Below are 19,554 nucleotides of genomic sequence, written 5' to 3'. Positions count from 1 at the left end.
AGGCACAGCTCTGCTCACTCCAAACTTCCAGAAGATGAGATCCATGATCTAATTTAAAAATTCCTCTTTACAGCTCCCTCTGCTCTTCTGAGAAAAGTTATTTCAATGCTCTGCCTCAGAATTTAATGAAACTTGAATCATATCCAGAGGGCTCTCGGAGCATAGATGGAATCACAATTCCAAGCTGTCTGCTGGAAATTGTCCATCCCCAAATCCCAGTGCTGGGTATGGACACTCACCCATGTGTCCTGACAAGAGTACATGATGTACACACAACACAGGGGCAGAAGCATTCCCATCCCACAGCAGAAAAGAGAGCATCTGACCCGGGTGGAACAAATTCTCTTTTCCAGGAGATGAAATAAATCATGGCTGATTCCTGAAAACCTCAGGTTCAGCCACTCTGGAGATAAGGAGCATTTTGCCTGCCCTACGGCTGGTTTTGGTGGGAAAAGGGCAGAACAGAAATCAAGGGGAAAAAACACAGAGAATGGAAAGGTGGGAGAACACAGGTGGAAGGTGCAGCTCCCACACCTGAGGACAGGGAAATTCCAGCCTCCAGTGCAGCTGTGGAAAGACCTCCATGGAGCTCAAAGCCCAGAGAAGAGCTGCATCTTCAAAGAGATCTGACCTGCTGTCAAATGAATTATAATCATGGAATTATTCAGGCTGGAAAAGCCCTCTGAGATCAAGTCCAACTGTATCCCAGCACTGCCATGTCCACCCCTAATCCATGTCCCAGGTGCCACATCCACACGTTTTTTGAGCATTTCCAGGGATGGAGCTCCACCACTGCCCTGGGCAGCCCGTGCCAGGGCTGGACAACCTTTGTCATGAAGAAATTTTCCCGGATATCCAACCCAAACCTTCCCTGCTGCAATCTGGCCTGAGGCAGTTCCTTTGAGCCGTGTGAGGAGAATCCTCCCACGGCCACGAGTCACCAGGAGCCTCCAGCAGACCCAGATACCTCCAAGATCAGAGAAACAGCAGCTCCCTGCAGCTTCCCCAGCAGGACTCCTACAGCAGATCCCACAAGGAAGGACACTTGGAGCAGCAGCCACTGCTGGGATAACATCTGGAGATCAACACCCCATCACAGAACTTTGTATCACCATTCCAAGGGCATCCAGTAGCTCCAGAGCTGAGGAGCAGCCAGGTCTGACCCTCAGATGGATCCTCTGGAATAGGGATCCAAGGCACAGCTGCTGAGCTCTGAGAAAATCCACTTCAATTAACAACATCATTAACTGCAGCACCAGCTCTGCCAGAGTTTGTATTCCCAGAAAACACTTTCCTATCTTAAACCAAAACAGAACCAAAACAGTGCTGAGGAAGCCTTGGGGAATTCAGGAAAGAAAAAAGGTTGGAAAAATCAGTGTCAGGAAAAAGCTGAGGGCTCCTGGAGTAGTGGAGAAGGGTGAATTATGCAAATTAAGGTTATTTTAAAACAAACTTATGCTTTTAATTGTTTTTGCATTAATTAGCAGCACCACTTCAACGTAATTACACAGTGTATCCAAATGCAGGGAAGCTGTCCAGGCTGGCTAACAGGGTGTTTTGGGCAAAACCAGCCCAACTTTGGTGCATTCACAGAGCCAGAGCCACAAACCACCCCTCACACAGGGACTGGGGAATGGGACAGCTCTGGAGTGCAGCTTCAGCACCCGGGGTCACAGCCCAGAGACAGCCCAGAAAAGGCCAGAGCCTGGAGAAGGCTCTGCAAGCAGAGTGAAGGATCTGCCTTAGCTCCTACCCAGGCAGGAGGAGCTGCAGCACCCTCCTCCCTTTGCAGAAAAATCTGCCAGGTTCCCCCACCAGCAGAACCCAGTGTGAGGAGCCTTCTCCTGGGGGCAAATGGGAGGAGGAAAATGGGACTGAGGGCTCCTGGGCCATTCCCAGCTTGCTCCCAGCTTCCCAGGAGCTGCTGTTCCAGAGAGTGAATCCACTGTTGCCATCACTCCAACCACACCAGTGCCAATGCCAGCAGAGCTGCTGGTGGCATTCCAGCATGGAACAATCATTACATCCCACAGGGTCCTAACAAGAGGGTCACTCATTATTCAATACTCAGGTTTCATTTGTTTTATAAGATATCCCCAGAACTAAGAATTGCTCAACAAACTCCAGAGTTGTGAAAGGCAAACACAACAGAGGGACTTGAAATCCCCGAGGAGAAGCTCCAGGATTAACTTTATCCCAGCAATCCTGCAGTTCTCCTGGTGCTGGGGCCACTTCCTCCAGCATCTGAGCCCTCTCCCAGGTGGAAGGTGCTGAAAAAGTCAAGCCAAAGCTCCCAAAAGAAGGGAACACAACTGGAATTCTCTCTTCTTCCTCCCCTGCCCAAGAGAAGATAAGGGTTACGGAGGAGAGAAAGGAAAACACACCCAAACCCTGATTTGGGGATTTCTGACTTCCTGTCCTCTCCCAAATCTCCTGATTTTTGGGGTATTTCACTTCTTTTCCTCTCCTCAGATCTTCCACTTTTGGCTGGATTTTTACTTTCTCTTTTCTCCCCAAATATCTCCAAGTTTTCAGTGTCTTTACCTTCCTCTCTCTCTTCTCTTCCTACACCTCCCAATTTCAGGTGTATTTTACTTCCTCTCCCACATATCTCCTGATTTTCACGTGTATTTGATTCCTCTTCCAAATCTCCTGATTTGGGCTGTATTTCACTTCTCCTCTCCCAAATTTCACTGCATTTGCATTTTCTCCCTCTCCTCTTCCAGCCCTGCAGATTCTGGGTCCATCCCTGCCTCCCCAGCCTCCTCACACCCCAGCTGGGAAGGATCCAGCTCCCTCTCCCTGCTCATCACCACTGCAGATCTCAAACTGGGGCAGCTCTTTTAATGGAGCTGGGAAGGATGTGCAGACTCCAAACTTCAGGAAAATTCCATTCTTTTTTCACCAACCCTCTCTGAAAGGGTTAGAAACCACTCAGGGAATGACAAAAGACCCTGCAGATCCAGAGAGTTTTATGTGGGATAAAAAACCCTTCCTGAAATCCTCATGGACTCTTCCACTGGCTCCTAGTGCCTCAGTGAAGGGATGCTCCCACTGCAGATAATTTCTCCCTGCTCTGCTTTACCTGCACACCAAGCAGGATGTGTGTGGGGAGATTCCAGCATTTCCTGGTATTCCCAGGAATTACCACACTCAGCTTTAAAGCCAGGAAATACCTGAGGGAGATTTGCAAGTGACAGCCAGGTGCAAACCTGACCTGGGATCAGCAGATGGAGAGGGAGGTCCAGATCAGCATTCCAATGACTCCTAAAAAGCTCCTCACCTGCAGACACACCAGGAAGTGCAGGAATTTTCCTGCCATCCAAAGCCAACAGTGACCCAAAATCAGCTGCTGCTCTGAGTTCCAAAGCCTCACCTGGTTTTTAACACATTCCAGCTGCTGACTGTATGATTTTTGGGATACTCCCCCCCTTTCCATGTTTGCTGATAAGAACAATCTCAGCCTTGAAGCCTTGGGTGCTTTGGAAAGAATGTCATACAAAATATGAGGAAAGAATAATTCCATCCCAGGGAATGTGCAAGTGTTGCTTATTAACACCAAAACAAACACCTGGAGAACAAAGGATTCTCCTGACACGCAGCCAAGAGCTTTTCCATGAACACACCAAGTACAAAGCTTGGAGCAGCTCCTGCAGGGAGGGAAGAAAAAGGGCTAAATGGGAAAGAAAAAGGATTCCTGAAGCAGGATGGTTCCTTCACACGTCCTGCTCTAACAGGACCCACTCAGCACTGCTGTTCAGATCCTCACAGACTCCATCTGTCTCCTCCGAGACAGAAAAATCAGGATAACCTAAAATATACACCCAGAGCTTGAAAAGAGAAATCAGCACGAGCAGATGGTTCATCAGCCCCGAGTGGTGCTTACAAAATTGTGGGGATTTGAAGAGAACTCCAGAGTCCTACACTGGTTTGGTTTAAAAACTCATCCCAGTCCATCCCCTGCCATGGCAGGGACACCTCCCACTGTGCCAGGCTGCTCCCAGCCCTGTCCAGCCTGGCCTTGGGCACTGCCAGGGATCCAGGGGCAGCCCCAGCTGCTCTGGGCACCCTGTGCCAGGGCCTGCCCACCCTCACAGGGAGGGATCTCTCCCCAGAATCCAATTTCTCCCCAGTATCTCATCTCAGTCTGCTCCTCCAGCCTTCAGGGAGGGCAGCTTGTGCCTCCTCTGAGCTCCCATCACCACTTCCAGGAACAACAAAACACAGACCAAACAAAGCAAAACTCTGCTAAAGGGGAAATCCTTTTTACCGTTTTACCCAGCTCCCTGACCAGGAATTTAACTCCAGCCCCAGCATTCCCCCCTTCCATGCCCGGACCAGGATGAGCCGTGCCTCTGCCAGGCTCGGCCCAGTCCCACCCGCAGGGAGCACGGGGAATTCCACAGAGGGGACATTCCATGGGAAAAGCCATGGCCGCATCCCAGGACAGCCCACAACACCCCGGCCCCCACTAGGGTGGGGTAAGCCATGACCCTCCTCAGCGCCCGGGGATCCCTCGGGATCCACCTCAGGAATCCCTCGGGATCCACCTCAGCCCCCCCAGGGATCCATCGGGATCCACCTCAGCTCCCCCGGGGATCCCTCGGGATCCACCTCAGCCCTGCCATGGATCCCTCGGGATCCACCTCAGCCCCCCCCCGGGATCCCTCAGGATTCACCTCAGGGATCCCTCAGGATCCACCTCAGCCCTGCCATGGATCCCTCGGGATCCACATCAGCTCCCCCAAGGATCCCTTGGGATCCACCTCAGGGATCCCTCAGGATCCACCTCAGCCCATCCGGGATCCCTCGGGACGCTCCTCAGCCCATCCAGGGATGCCCCCACTCCTCCATTCCCAAACTCCTCCCTGAGGCCGGAGGCCCCTGTGCCCCCCGGAATCCCCCCGCAGCCCGCCAGGCCGCGCTCCGCTCTGCCCCGGCCCCTCCTCACCGAGCAGCAGCAGCTTCACCTCCTTGGCCGCCTTCTCGCCGTCTTCCCGCAGGTTGCGGTCGATCATTTTACTCCTCTCCACCGCCGCCTTATCCTCGGCGCTCAGCGTGCACCCCATGGCGGCGGCGGGGGCGGCCGGGCGGCCGAGAGCGGGGGGACGGGGACCGGGACCGGGACCGGGATGGGGCCGAGACCGGGATCGGGATCGGGGCCGCAGCTGCCTCGGCCCGGGCGGCTCCTGAGGCGGCGCCGGATTTCCGGTCCTGGCCGCAGGGCACGCCGGGAAATGAAGTCCCGCGGGCTGATAGCGCGAGTACTTCCGCCTCGGTAGAGCGGGGCATGATGGGAGGAGGCATCACTTTCCGCCACGTTAGAGCGGAGTATGATGGGGGAAGAGCGCTTTACTTCCGCCTCGATAGAGCGAGACATGACGGGAAATATGCTACTTCCGGCTCTGTTGGCGGGCATGATGGGAGTTGTAGTCCTCGCGGGGGTCGGTGGGGTCCATGGCGGCCCCAGCCTGCCCTCATGAGGGGGGCCCAGGCTCCGCACCCCCAGAGGGCCGGGCCTCGGGGGAAGGAGAGCTGGTCTCCGGGGCTGAGGAGGGGTCTCAGGGCCATGGGGGGATGGAGGGGACCCCCTCCGCAGGCAGCCCCCCCTCCCTGGCTGTGGAGGGACCACCCCTCCTGGGGAGACCCCAAACACGAACCCCCACTCTTATCCCCGTGCCCCCAGCCGCTGCCCCCCAGCCGCCGTGGTGCCACGGGACCCCCGATCCCCGCAGGGCTGACCCCCAGCATCAGCCCAGCGAGGGTGGTGGGACCCCCCCGTCACCTGCGATGGCAGCAGTGGGGACCCCCACACCCCGATGGGCGTGTGGGACCCGCAATCCCCCACGGCAGGAAGGACCCCACACACACCAGCGAGAGTCACAGGACCCCCAATCCCCCCCTGTGGTGCCAGAGACCCCCCAACCTCAATGAGTGCTGTGGGACCCCCCACAGCAGTGAGAATCACTCCCACGCCAGCAAGTGCCATGGGACCCCCGACTCTCCATGGCTGCAGCAAGGAGCCCCCACCCCATCACCCCAGTGGGCCTTGTGGGCCCCCCAGTTCCTGTGGCTGCAGTGGGGACCCCCACCCTCCATGGCAGCGTGGTACTCCCAGCCCAGTAAGCACTGTGGGACCTCCAAGCCTCCACGGCGGTGACGAAGCCCCCCCCAACAAGTCACTGTGACCATCTCTCCCCTCACAGCCACATTTACCCCAGACGCTACAGCCCCGCCTTGGCAGAGCCCGCCACGGGCACGAACACGCCGCTGCCCCCACCCCACTCCATCGCCTCGGCCGCCTCCTCCTCGATCTGCCCCGGGATGCGGAAATCCACGGGGGGCAGGTCCCGCTCGGGGTTGGGGGGCTCCGGCGGGCGCCCGGTGCTCTGCAGGAACTGCAGGAAGTTCTCCTCGATGGAGCCCTCGCGGCTCGGCAGCCGCAGGTCCTCCTCGGGGGGCTGCTTGAAGAAGCAGGTGAGCAGGCGGCCCAGCTCCCCGCGGATCTGCCGGTTGAGGCAGCCGTAGAAGAAGGGGTTGGAGGTGAAGCAGCAGAAGCCCAGCCAGGTGACCACAGTCTCGGCCGCCGGCCCGGCCAAGGGCCGCGTGCTCAGCGCCGTGTACAGCTGGAAGGAGAAGTAGGGCAACCAGCAGAAGAGGAACTGGCCGCCCACGGCCAGCAGCACGACGGCCGCCTTGCCCCCGCCAAACATCCTCTGTGGGGTGGTCCGAGGAGCCCCCGAGGTGGTGACCATGGTGGAGCGGCTGCTGAGCGACGCCGAGCGCCGGCGCGGCGTCTCCATCCAGGTGGGCGGCGGGCCGTGGTGCATGGCTGCCACCCGCGCCACCTTGAACATGCCGCAGTAGACCACGACGATGATGAGGAGCGGCAGGACGAAGTAGAAGGCGGCGAAGAAGACCACGAAGACCTTGCAGGACGGCCCGCGGCTCCACTGCAAGGAGCAGCCGTGAGCGCCGGGCGCCGGCGGGCGGTCGGGGGACAGCCAGCCCAGCACGGGCACCAGCGAGGTGGCCACGGCCTTGAGCCACACGCCGGCCAGCACGCCGGCCACCAGCCCCGCGGTCATGCGCACCTCGTAGCGCAGCGGGTGCACCACGTAGTAGTAGCGCTCCACGTTGACGGTGGAGATGGACAGGATGCACATGGAGGTGAGGCACACGCTGAGGAACAGGTACACGCGGCACACGGCCTCGCCCAGCCCCGGGCTCTCGAACACGGCCGAGCCCGACAGCATCTCCAGCGGCATCAGCGTGAGGGCGGCCAGGAAATCCACCAGGCACAGGTGGAACACGAAGACGAACTTGCGCAGCGCCGGCGTCTTGGCGATGACCGTCATGACGGCGGCGTTGCCCACGATGGCCGTCAGGTCCAGCAGCACCATGAAGAACAATCCCACAGACTTGGAGGCCGCGTCCTTGGGCTTGGCCTCGGCGGTGCTGTTGGGAGGCCGGGCCCCCCCTCTAGAGCCGTTCCAGCCCCACGGGGAGGGCAGGAAGGGCTCCATCCTGTGCCGCCGGCCTGGCGGCGAGCGCGGCGCAGCCGGGCATCGCCAGAGGGTCACATCCTCGCCGGTCCGTGGGTCGGGGGGCACTCACAGTACCCAGAGGTGCCCCCCAGCCCCGCTCAGGTCCCCGCTGCTCAGAGAGGGGGTACCTGGGGGAGGTGGAGCTGTCACTGGAGGGGGCAGGAGCCTGGAGGGCCCCTGAGCGCTGAGCTGGACCCCCAGTTGCAGCCCCCGGGTACCTGGGGGGAGGTGGAGCTGTCAGAGAAGGGGGAGAGACTCTGAAGGGACTCCTGAGAGCTGAGCAGGACCCCCAGCTGCAGCCCCCCCAGTACCTGGGGTGAATGTGGAGTCGTCATGGTGGGGAGACCCGGGGGGAACCCTGAGAGCCCGGGGGGGCTCACGGTCACCTCTGACAGCCATGGCAGAGCCACGGCTGTGCTGGGGGAATGTGGACTTGTCAGGAGGGGACACAACCCTGGGGGCACCCCTGAGAGCTGAGCTGGACTCTCACCCGCACCCCACAGGTACCTGGGGGCAGGTGGAGCTGTCAGAAGAGAGGGGAGACCCTGGGGGGACCCCTGAGAGCCCTGTGGGATCACAGCTGACCCTTGAGGGACACAGGGTGGGGCTCAGCCCAGCTGTGGCCCCCATCCACAGCCCCCAGGCACCTGGGGGAAGGTAGAGCTGCCAGAGGGGACAGAGAGCTCCGGGGGACACCTGAGATCCCAGGCAGGGTTCAGCACAGCTGTGACACCCCACACGTAGTCCCCTTCACCCCCTACCCATCTCCACAACCCCCTACATCAAATCCCTTCCTCTACCAAAAGCCTTGCTCAGCCAAAAATGAGCAATTCTGGGGTGAGCCCCCCTAATCCCAACGTTTCAACCCAAACCACCCCAGTGGAGCCCTTTGCCCAGAGTGTGGGGCCCACACGGGGGGGCCGGGATGGGTGGGGGGTCCCGGCAATGAGGAGGGGGGGGGCCCAGCACCCCCAAGTCCTGGATTCACCCCTTGTGCTTGGAGGCCTTGTGTGACCCCCCCACCCCGAGCTCACACCCCCTCCACGGGGACATGAGGGCGATGTGGGGGCTCCCCCGGACCCCCCGGGTGCTCCCCACGGGGGCGGGGGTCCCACCCCTGCCCCCCGAGGGAGGGATGCTGACGGAACGGGGGTGCAGCCGCGGCTCCCCCTCCTCTCCTCACTGCCCGTGTCCCTCTCCCAGAGCCCCGGAGCGATGTCACCGGTTGGGGACCCCCCCCTCCCACCCCCGGGGGAGTGTCGCCCACCTCCCCGGCATCTCCCCACCTCCCCAGGCCGTGGTCCCGGCGGGGCTGCTCGGCCGCGGCACCTACCCTGGGGGTCTGCATGGAGCCGGCCCGAGCCCGCGGGTCCCCGCTGCGGCCGGGGGAGGGCTCGGGGCTGGGGGGTGTCCCCGGGGCGGCGGGGGATGCTCGGGGCTGGAGCCGCTGCGGCGAGGGCTGCTCCGCGCCGCCCGGCTGCTGGGTCCTAGTGCCGCCCGCCTCGCCTCGGTACCCCGGGAGCGGCCCCCGAGCCCCGCGGCTGCGGGCCCCGCACTGGGGTGCTCGCTGCCCCCCGAAGCCTGGCTGAGCCCCCTCAGTGGGGAGCGGAGGGTGGGACACCTCCGGGTGCCGCCCCGCCTATTGCTCCGTGCCTCAGTTTCCCCGTTCGCCTCCCGAAAGCGATGGGGAGGGCGCGGGGCGGGCCATGGCGGGGAGAAGCCCCTCGGGGAAGGGGAGGGGGATTCGGGGGATGCAGCGGGGAGAGGTGGGAGGGGGGCATGGGGTGCAGATTCGCAGTGGGGGCACAGGGTGGGGGTGCGGAGGGTGCCGGGGGGTCGCTCGGAGGGGCCGCAGAGCCCCCCCAGCTCCGCCTACCCCCACCCCAGAGCCCTTTCCCTCCCTCCCAGTTCAGCAATGGAGCAAATGGGATGGGGGCCGTGCCCCTCCCCGCCACGCCACGCCCCGTGCCTCAGTTTCCCCAGGACACGGCCGTTCCCTTCCAGGAAGGGGTGCCCATCTTTTGCATCCCTCCAAAATCCTGCTCGGGCTGCGAACTTTCCCCCTGCCGTGCCCTGGCCCCCTGCCAAGGCTGCCCGGGGGGGATGCGCGGCCACCAGATCCCATTCCCGGCTGGGGGTGACAGTGATCCGTGGGTGACGCGTGTCCCCGCGCGTCACGTGGCCATTGCCAGGCTACGGGCTCCCAAAAATAAATCCACCCAAACCAGATTAGAAACGCCCGACCTCGGATGAACCAGCCCCGGCATTCCGGGGGCCGCGGGCGGCTCCCGGTGGGACCCCGGGCACCGGGAACACCGGGAACACCGGGAACAGGAGCGCGGCGGATCCACGGGGATCCCTCCTGCCCGGGCTCCAGCCCCTGTGGGGGAAGGCGAGCACGGGAGTGAGTCCTGGTCCACAGAGTGGGGGACACACGGAACCCCCCTTTTCCTGGGAGCCCCTGTGGGCACCCTGCCCTTGTGTGGAACACCCGAGGACACCCCGCCGTGGCACACACCCCGCTCTGGTACCCCTGGGACCCCTGACACTGCTGGCACCCCACACTGCAGCTCCCAAGCACCCCACTGTCCCAGCGCCTGGCATCCCAGTACCATTATTTTGGTACCCCAATCCTCAAGCATCCTCTTATCCCAGTACCTTGGCACCCCAGTACCCCAACACCCTGGCACCCCAGTACTCAATACCTTGGCATCCCAGTACCCCAGCACATGGCACCCCGGCATCCCAGTCCCCCACACCCCGTCACCCTGGTACCCCAGTGCCCTGGCACCCCAGTGCCTCAGCACCGTGGCACCCCAGTACTCAATACCTTGGCACCACACTACCCCAACACATGGCACCCTGGCATCCTAGTACCCCACATGCCATCACCCTGGTACCCCAGTATCCCAGTGCCCTGGCACACCACTATCCCAGCATCCTGGCACCCCACACCTCAGTTCCCAAGCACCCCACTGTCCCAGCCCCTGGCATCCCAGTACCCATTATTTTGGCACCCCACACCCCAATCCTCAAGCATCCCCCTATCCCAGCACCTTGGGCCCCCAGCACCTCAGCATCCCTTCATCCCAGTCCTCAATACCTTGGCACCCCAGTACCCAGCATCCTGGCACTCCAGGATACCAGCACTATGGCATCCAAAGATTGCTGACGCCCCAACACCCTGCTACCCCAGCACCCCATTATCCCAGGACCCTGGAACCCCAGCAATCCAACACCCCAGTGCCCCAGGCCAGTGGTACCCCAGTGCCTCATTGTCCTGGCACCCCAGAACCCCAGTACTCTGGTCCCCCAAGAACATCAACATTCTGGCACCCCAGCACCCCAATACCCGAGGCTATCCATCCCCCAGCACCCCAGTACCCAGCCCCTGGCACCCCAGTGCCCCAATACCCTGGGGTACTCATCCCCCTGCACCCCAGTGCCCCAGTACCCTGGGGTACTCATCCCCCTGGCACCCCAGCCCCTGGCACCCCAGTGCCCCAATACCCTGGGGTACTCATCCCCCTGCACCCCAATACCTCAGTAACCAGGCACCTGGCACCCCAGCAGCCAATGTCATGAAACCCCAGCACCCAGGCACCTCAGCACCCCAACACCCCGGGGTACCAGTGTCCCAGTGGCCACCCCTGGCACCCCAGTATCCCCGTCCCTGTGCCCTCTGCAGAACCCCTGATGGACGTGAGGGTTAAACATGTTCACACATGTGTGTGTGTCTGTGTGTCTGTGTGTGTGTGCACACCTGGGTACACGCTTGTGTCATGCGTGCCTGCCTGGGGGTCACACACATCTGGCGGATAGATCTGTGTGTGCACACACGTGTGAGGGACACGCACACATCCCTGGGCTGTGCACACGCGTGTGTCTGTGTGTGTGTGACACACGTGTGCCCCCATGTACCGCATGGCCCCGGGACCCCTCCCGCTGTCCCCTGGGACACCCAGGGCCCCCCAAGGACACCCAAATCCCAGCGCTCCCTGGGGATGCCGGGGTGTGGGTGGGGCCGGCTGCAGGGAGGGGTGTGGGCAGTGGGTCTGGGCAGGGATTAACTCCGGGATTAAAAATGGGAAAATAAGGACGACCCAAGGACAAAATTCCCTGTCTGATTAAGGGGGGCACCCAGCCGGGGGGGGAGTTAGGGTGAAGGGAAGAGGGTGAGGGGCACCCTGAGGACATCCTGTTCTGTGTTCCAGGGGTTCCTTTTAATCCCTGCCCCCCTTCACGATAAAAAGCTGCATCATCCCAGCATGGTTTGTTCCAGCTCTTTTCCCTCTAATTTTGGACCCAAAATCCGGCACGAATGTTTGGATCTAAAAATACTGCCGGGAAGCAGAGCCACGAGTGGGGGGTGCGGGGCTCCCTGCTGGCTGGGCTGGGACACCCAGGAGAGCCCCTCGGGGGCTGGGGCAGGGGAGCCCCCTCTGCCCAGGGTGGGGGGCTGAGGGATGGGGTCAGGAATTCGGGGGAATGGGGGCTGTGCCGTCAGGAGAGGGGATGGGAGTGGGATGGGGCTGGGGCTGACAGGGGATGGCATGGGGATGGGGATAGGGACGAGGATGGGGACAGAGATGGAATAGAGGTGATGGGGATGAGGATGGGGACAGGGATGGGGATGGGGACAGGGATGGAATAGAGGTGATGAGGATAAAGATGGGGATAGGGATGGGGACAGGGATGGAATAGAGGTGATGGGGATGAGGATGGGGATGGGGATGGGGATGGGGACAGGGATGGGGACAGGGATGGAATAGAGGTGATGAGGATAAAGATGGGGATAGGGATGGGGACAGGGATGGAATAGAGGTGATGGGGATGAGGATGGGGATGGGAATGGGGATGGGGACAGGGATGGGGACAGGGATGGAATAGAGGTGATGAGGATAAAGATGGGGATAGGGATGAGAATAGGGGCAGGGATGGGGATGGGGATGGGATGGGGACAGGGATGGGGACGGAGATGAAATAGAGGTGATGAGGATAAGGATGGGGATAGGGATGGGGATGGGGATGGGGACAGGGATGGAATAGAGGTGATGGGGATGAGGATGGGGATAGGGATGAGGATGGGGGCAGGGATGGGGATGGGGATGAAAGCCGTGATGAGACTGGATTGGATTGGATGAAATGGAAATGGGGTTGAGAACAGCAGTGGGATGGGATGGGATTGGACGGGATGATGGGGATGAGAACAGGGATGGGATGGGGATGATGGGGATAGGGCCAGAGGACGGGGGTGAGAATGAGGATGGGGAGGATTGGAATGGGAGATGGGAGATGGGGACGAGGATGAGGACAGGGCTGGAAGGGGGATGATGGGGATGGAGCACAGAGATGGGAATGAGGATGGGATAAGGGAGAGATAAGTGTGGGGATGGGGCATAGGGATGGGGATGGGATTGGGATGACGGAGAAGGGAACAGGGATAGGGATGAGGATAGGATACAGGATAGGGATGGGAACAAAGAGAGGCATGAGGATGGGGGTGGCGAAGGAGCTGGGGAGGGAGAGTTGGATGAGGATAAAGATGGTATGGAGACAGGAACAGGGATGGAGAGGGCAGTGAGGAGTGGGGGCGAGCCAGGACAAGGATGAGGACGGGGTCGGACATAGAGCTGGGGAGGGAAATGGGCACAGGGCCGGGAGATGGGGTCGAGCTCGGTCATGGGGCTGGGGGCCGGGGTGGGTACACGGGGCTGGGGTGGAGGATGGGGGTTGGAGCTGGGGTCGGACAGAGGACCGGGGCAGGGGTGGAACACGGGGCAGGGGTCACACACGGGGCAGGGGTCACACACGGGGCCGGTGTCCCACACGGGCTAGGCTGGTTCATGGCCCGCTGTCCCACACGGGCTGGGCCGGGTCCCGGCCCGGTGTCACACACAGTGCCGGTGTCACTCATGGCCCACTGTCCCACACAGGCCGTGCCGGGTCCCGGCCCGGTGTCACTCATGGGCTGGGCCGGTTCATGGCCCGGTGTCACACACAGTGCCGGTGTCACTCAGGACCCGGTGTCCCTCACGGGCAGGGCCGGTTCCTGGCCCGCTGTCCCTCACGGTGCCGGTGTCCCTCACGGCCCGCTGTCCCTCACGGTGCCGGTGTCCCTCACGGCCCGCTGTCCCTCACAGGCCGTGCCGGGTCCCGGCCCGCTGTCCCTCACGGTGCCGGTGTCCCTCACGGTGCCGGTGTCACTCACGGCCCGCTGTCCCTCACGGGCTGGGCCGGTTCCTGGCCCGCTGTCCCTCACGGGCTGGGCCGGTTCCTGGCCCGCTGTCCCTCACGGGCCGCTGCCCCTCGCGGGCCGAGCCGCTGCCGCGGCGCCGGGCGGGTTAAGCCGCGCGCTGCCGCCATTGGCGGAGCGCGGAGCGGCCGCAGCCAATGGGGACGGGCCGTGCGCACCGGGCCGGCCCCAGACCCCGTCCCGGGGCGGATCGGGGCGGTTCGGCCGCGTTCGGGCCGGGTCGGAACCGTTCGGCCGCGTTCGGGCCGGGCTCGGCTCCGCTCGTCTCAACTCGGGGAGGATCGGGAAGGTTCGGCTACGTTCGGGCCGAACTCGGCTCTGCTCGGCTGAGCTCGGGAAGGATCGGGGAGGTTCGGCCCAACCCGGTTCGGCCTGTCTTGGTTCGGCGCGGCCCGCTCGGCTTCCTTCGGCCTCGCTCGTCTCGGTTCGGCTTCTCTCGGCTCGGTTCGGCCCCGCTGGGATTCCCTCGGTTCGGCTCCGCTTGACTGTTCGGTTCGGTTCGTCTGGGCCCGACCCTGCCCGGTCGCCGCCGCACCGGGCCCGGTAACGCTGCGACCCCATCCCCGGCCCAGGCCCGAGCCCAGCCCCGGGAACACCCCGGGAGGAAGCGGGGGGAGGCAGCGAGCATCCTCCGCCGCTCCGTCCGCAGCACGGCCGGGACCGGGGCGGGGGGGACGTGGCCGGGGGGAGCAGCAGGAGCCCGGGCCAGACGTGCCCCGGCTGGGCCGTGACGGTGGGGACATGTCGTGACAGTGGAGACAGAGCCACCCCGCACCTGGGTCACTACCCAGGGACACCGTGTGACACCAGGAGCGAACCCCCGAGCCGTGACACTGGGGGAGCACCGGGGCACAAAGCCACTCCATGTCGTGACACCGAGGCAGCGCAGCTACCCCAGGCAGTGACACTGGGTGCACGCCACGGCACTCGATGACAGCGCTGTGACACCGAGCACCATGGCACCAGGTGAGCAGCCAGACTGGCACATGCTGTGACACCGGGGGGACCCCATGCCTGGCAGGTGCTGTGACACTGGGTGACCAAACCACGCTGTGCCGTGACTCGTCGGTGAGCCTTGAGCCTGGCACGTGCTGTGACACTGCTAGACCAAAGCCAACCTGGACTGTGACAAGTGATCAGCCTGGCACCTGCCACTGGGTGACCAAAGCCACCTTGGACTGTGATACCAAGTGACCAAGCCTCTGCCATGACACCTGGTGAACCCTCAGCTCGGCACCTGCTGTGACTGCAGTGACACTGGGTGACCAAGCCGCTCCACGTCGTGACACCATGTGACTGAAGCCCCCCCACGCTCCACGCTGCGTTGTCCCATCATGCCACCGTCCCGCCAGCGCGTGGCCATGCGTGTCCCCGTGCTGTCCCTGCTGCTGGCGCTGCCCCTGCTGTCCCCGTGGGGCTCAGCGGCCGGGAGCTGCCCCCCGCGCTGCGTCTGCGCCTCCAACCTGCTGAGCTGCTCTCAGGCCAACCTGAGCGCGGTGCCGGCGCCGCTGCCGCGCTTCGCGGCCGTGCTGGACCTGAGCCACAACAACGTGACGCGGCTGCGCGCGGACTGGGCCCCGGCGCGGCTGCCGCACCTGCACGCGCTGCTGCTGAGCCACAACGGGCTGGCCTTCGTGTCCACCGAGGCCTTCGCCCACGTGCCGCGCCTGCGCCACCTCGACCTGTCCTCCAACCGCCTGCGGACGCTGGACGAGAACCTGTTCAGCGACCTGGGCGAGCTGGAGGTGCTGCTGCTCTACAACAACGAGATCGCTACGGTGGATCGCACGGCCTTTGAGAACCTGGGCCGGCTGCGTAAGCTCTACCTGGGGCAGAACCGCATCGCCCGCTTCCCGCTGGAGCTGCTGCGGGAGGGCACCCGGCTGCCGCAGCTGGCGCTGCTGGACCTGTCGGCCAACCGGCTGCGGGCCGTGCCCGCGGGCGAGCTGCAGGCGCTGCCCGCCTGGCTGCGCGACCGCCTCTACCTGCACAACAACCCCCTGAGCTGCGACTGCCTGCTCTTCCAGCTGCTGGACCGCGGCCGCCGCCGCCACCTCAGCGCCGTGGAGGATTTCCAGGATGAGCTGCGCTGCCACCCGCCCGGCAGCACCGCTCCCGTCAAGATCCTGGAGCTGGCGGGCAAGCCGCCTCTCAACTGCAGCAGGGCGCGGGAGGCCGTGCTGGAGGCGCACCTCGGGGACAGCGTGACGCTGGGCTGTGACAGCCGCTGGCAGGGCGTGCGCAGCCGGCACTGGGTGACCCCGGGCGGGGAGCGGGTGCTGGGGGACGGGGGCAACGGCAGCGTGGTCCTGCTGGCCAACGGCAGCCTCCAGCTGCGGGCGCTGCGCCCCGAGGATGCCGGCACCTACTCCTGCTGGGTGGCCGGGCCCCTCCTCAACGAGACCCTCTACGTGGAGCTGCTGGTGCACAACTTCACCCTGCACGGCCCCCACGACACCCTGAACACGGCCTACACCACTCTGGTGGGCTGCATCCTGAGCGTGGTGCTGGTGCTCATCTACCTGTACCTCACGCCGTGCCGCTGCTGCTGCTGCCGCGGCAGCGAGAAGCCGCCGGCGCCGCGCGACGACAGCATCAACTCCTCGGTGCTGAGCACCACCCCGAACCACGCCGGCGGCACCGGGGAGCCCTGCGGGTCCCACGTGGCCTCCGGCGCTGGCACGGGGCAGAACGGCCGGTTCAAGGGCGGGGGGACCCCCCCGCCGCCCGCCCGGCAGGGCCCCAAGGCGCAGAGGAAGGTGTCGGATCCAGACTCGGTGAGTTCCGTCTTCTCCGACACGCCCATCGTGGTGTGAGGGACGCTGTGGGGACAGTCCCCAGGGACACCCCGCGTCAGCCACTGCAAGCTGTCCCTGGGCAGGAGGGGTGGCCAGATGCCCACTGCCGTGTCCCCAGCTTGGGGGGTCACACCATCACACCCCAGGACTGAGCATCGCTGCTGGCCCCGCCAAGGTCACCGACACCATGGGACAGTGAGGGACAAAGATGTGACACACACTTTGGGGACAGTCTCCCACCACAGTGACCTGTCCCTGGGCAGGAGAGTTGGCCGGACTCCCACGACCATGGCTCCAGCTTTTGGGGGTCCCATCATCACCCCAGGACTGAGCATTGTCCCACACCCCCGCTGAGGTCACAGAGGGACCGTGAGGGACACAGGGTGTGAGGAGATACACCGTGGGGACAGTCCACTGGGGCTCCCTGTGTTCCTACTGCTGCTGTCCCCTGTTCCCCATGGACACGCCACGGGCAGAAGGGGTGGCTGGACCCCTACTGCCGTGTCCCCAGCTTGGGGACCAACACCATTGCCCCCCGGGATGGAGCATCACTGCTGGCCCCCACCCAGGTCACTGCTCAGCCACAAGGGACAAGGGTGTGACACCACGGGGCAGTCCCCCACTGTCACCTGTCACCAGGCAGGAGGGGTGGCCAGACCCCCACCACCATGTCCCAGCTTTTGGGGGTCCCACCATCACCCCCCAGGACTGAACATCATCCCCAGCCCCTGCCGAGATCACTGAGGGACTGCGAGGGACAAGGGTGTGAGGGGACACGCCGTGGGGAGTCCCCAGGGACATCCCGTGTCCCCACTGCCACTGCGGGCTGTCCCCAGGCTGGAGGGGTGGCTGGACCCCCGTCACTGTGTCACCACCTTTGGGGATCCCACTGTCACCCCCCAGGACTGAGCATCATCCCTGGCCCCTGCCAAGGTCACCTGCATTGGACAAGGGTGTGAGGGGACACGCCGTGGGGACAGTCTCCTGCTGTGACCTGCCTCTGGGCAGGAGGGATGGTGAGACTCCCACCACAGTGTCCCTCGTTTTTGGGGGTCCCACCATTGCCCCTCAGGACTGAGCATGGCTGCTGGCCCTGAGCTCACCGCAGGACCCCAGGGACACGTCTCTGTGAGGACAGCGTGGCCACCAGCTGCAGGGCATCCGCCCCACCAGGCACTGGAGGACTGAGGGACAGTGACAGTGGCAGCTGTGAGCGCCCAGGAGCGGCAGCACCGGGCAGAACCCCCCTCCTGCAGCCCCGGGCCCCCCCATTCCCCCTGCCCCCCTTGGCATGTGCATGGCCAAGCATGAGTCCCCCGGGGAGCATGTGCCACCCCCATGGGGACACCGGGGGTGTGTCAACCCCCTGGGGAACCCCCAACACCTCCTGAGCCCCCTGCAACCCACAGCTGCAAGCAGAGCCCCCTCCCCCGCAGGGGGTGGGACCCGGGGGCTCCTGCACCCCGAAAAGGGGGTGCCCCCTCCCATGGGTGCCCATGGGTGTCCCCATGCCAGCCCAGCCTGTGTCCCCGGTGCCCCCACCCCGGACATTCCCCCCCTGCACCGGGCAATGCCCACCGATGCCTTGGCCAAAATAAACGCGTTTCCCTCGTGCCTGTGCAGCCTTCACACCCTTGGGGGGCTCCCGGGGGGGTCCCCTTGCTGCCCTGGGGGTGGGCTGGGGACAGTGACAGTGCTGGGGGACTCCCCGGGGTGAGGCTGGGTGGGGGGGCAGGGGGAGGCACCCCGGTGACCCCAGGTGCCCACCCAGGTCCCTCTGACCCCAACAGGCTGTGCTGGGAGGGGCTTCTGGGCCCCCCCATGGCCAGCCCCTGCTCACCCCCAGCACCCCAGGGACCCCACTGACACCCCTAGCACCTCAATGACCCTCATGGTCCCCCCCCTGTCCCCCCAGCACCCCAAAGACCCCCCATGGTCCCCAGTACCTGCCCTTTAACCCCCCAGCACGCCAGTGACCCTCCCAGGACCTCCCCACTGTAGTGAGGCCACCCCCAAGCAAGTCACTGATCTCCCCAGCCCCTTAATGACCCCACTGCCCCCCAAGTCCCCAAAGGCCCTTTATGGTCCCCTGTACCCTCCTAGCACCCCACTGAACCCCACTCACCCTTATGAGCCCCCACCTGCCCCCTGAGCACCCCAAAAGCCTCCTGTGGTCCCCAGTATGCCCCCATCCATTCACCGAGCCTCCCCAGCACCCCAGTGACCCCATTTAACCACCACCCAGCACCCCAGAGAACCCCCAGAATCTCAGTGACCCCACTGACCACCTCCCAGCCCCCCAAAGACCCTTATGGGGCCCTGCCCACCCTGCAGCACCCCAAAGACCCCCTATAGTCCCAGTAAGCTCCCCAGCACCCCAATGACCCCCTCACCCTCCCAGAGACCTTTATGAACTCCAGCCCAGCCCCACAGGCCCCTCAGCACCCCAAAGTCCCCCTTTGCTCCCCAGTTACCCCCCACAGCCCCCCCAAGAGCCCCCAGTCCCCCACTGCCCCTCAAGACTGAACAGCTACAGTGACCCCTGCCAGCTCCCCAATATCACTCCCCCAGCCCCCCAGTAATTCCCACTGAGCCCCCCCAAACCCATCGACCCCCAGCACACAACTCTTTTTTTTTCTCTATTTTTTTTTTTTTTTACAAAAAGAACAAAAACAGCAACAACCGTTTCTTATAAATATCCGCGGCCGACGGGGCCCCGGGAGGTCCGGGGGGTCCCCAGGGCCGCCCCCCCCTCCCGGGGCTGGTTTAGCAGCAAGAGAACAGAACTGAGAGTTTTGAGGTATTTTCTGGAAGTTTGGGATTTTTCCTTCGTGTTTCCTTGGGATTTTTTTTCCCCCTTCATCGGTTTTCTGGCGTTTCCCGGTGGGGAGGACACAGGGGGTCCCCGGTGACCCCTCTGTTAATGGGCTTTGGACTGCAGGGGGGAGAGGGG

General features: G+C 63.4%; 3 protein-coding genes across 4 annotated transcripts in view; 1 reads left to right on the top strand and 2 right to left on the bottom strand.

The window, feature by feature from the left end:
• The window catches only part of GNAI3 (G protein subunit alpha i3), a 32,908-nt gene extending 24,005 nt beyond the window's left edge, over positions 1–8,903 (bottom strand). The window contains exon 1 of one of the 2 annotated variants that reach the window (XM_064399172.1): positions 8,881–8,903. Coding sequence is in view for 1 of the 2 variants with exons in the window: in XM_064399171.1 (XP_064255241.1) it covers positions 4,952–5,069 (118 nt within the window). In the remaining variant the exon portion in view is untranslated. Of the gene's footprint in view, positions 1–4,951; positions 5,222–8,880 lie in introns of those variants that run through there. The other variant, XM_064399171.1, reaches the window with a different exon arrangement.
• On the bottom strand, positions 5,916–9,020 carry GPR61 (G protein-coupled receptor 61). The gene is made up of 2 exons (XM_064399170.1): positions 8,881–9,020; positions 5,916–7,781 (listed from the first exon to the last, which is right to left on the bottom strand). The coding sequence occupies exon 2, from the start codon at positions 7,524–7,526 to the stop codon at positions 6,225–6,227; it is 1,302 nt and encodes a 433-aa protein (XP_064255240.1). The 5' UTR covers positions 7,527–7,781; positions 8,881–9,020; the 3' UTR covers positions 5,916–6,224.
• Positions 9,021–13,973: 4,953 nt separating this feature from the next.
• Positions 13,974–18,215, top strand: AMIGO1 (adhesion molecule with Ig like domain 1). Its single transcript, XM_064398927.1, has one exon. It carries the CDS (start codon positions 15,138–15,140, stop codon positions 16,617–16,619), a length of 1,482 nt encoding a protein of 493 aa, XP_064254997.1. The 5' UTR covers positions 13,974–15,137; the 3' UTR covers positions 16,620–18,215.
• Positions 18,216–19,554: the final 1,339 nt, after the last annotated feature.

Source organism: Passer domesticus, chromosome 25 (genome assembly GCF_036417665.1).
Source record: "Passer domesticus isolate bPasDom1 chromosome 25, bPasDom1.hap1, whole genome shotgun sequence".
Taxonomy (NCBI): domain Eukaryota; kingdom Metazoa; phylum Chordata; class Aves; order Passeriformes; family Passeridae; genus Passer; species Passer domesticus.
This window is presented reverse-complemented; position numbering and strand designations above follow the sequence as displayed.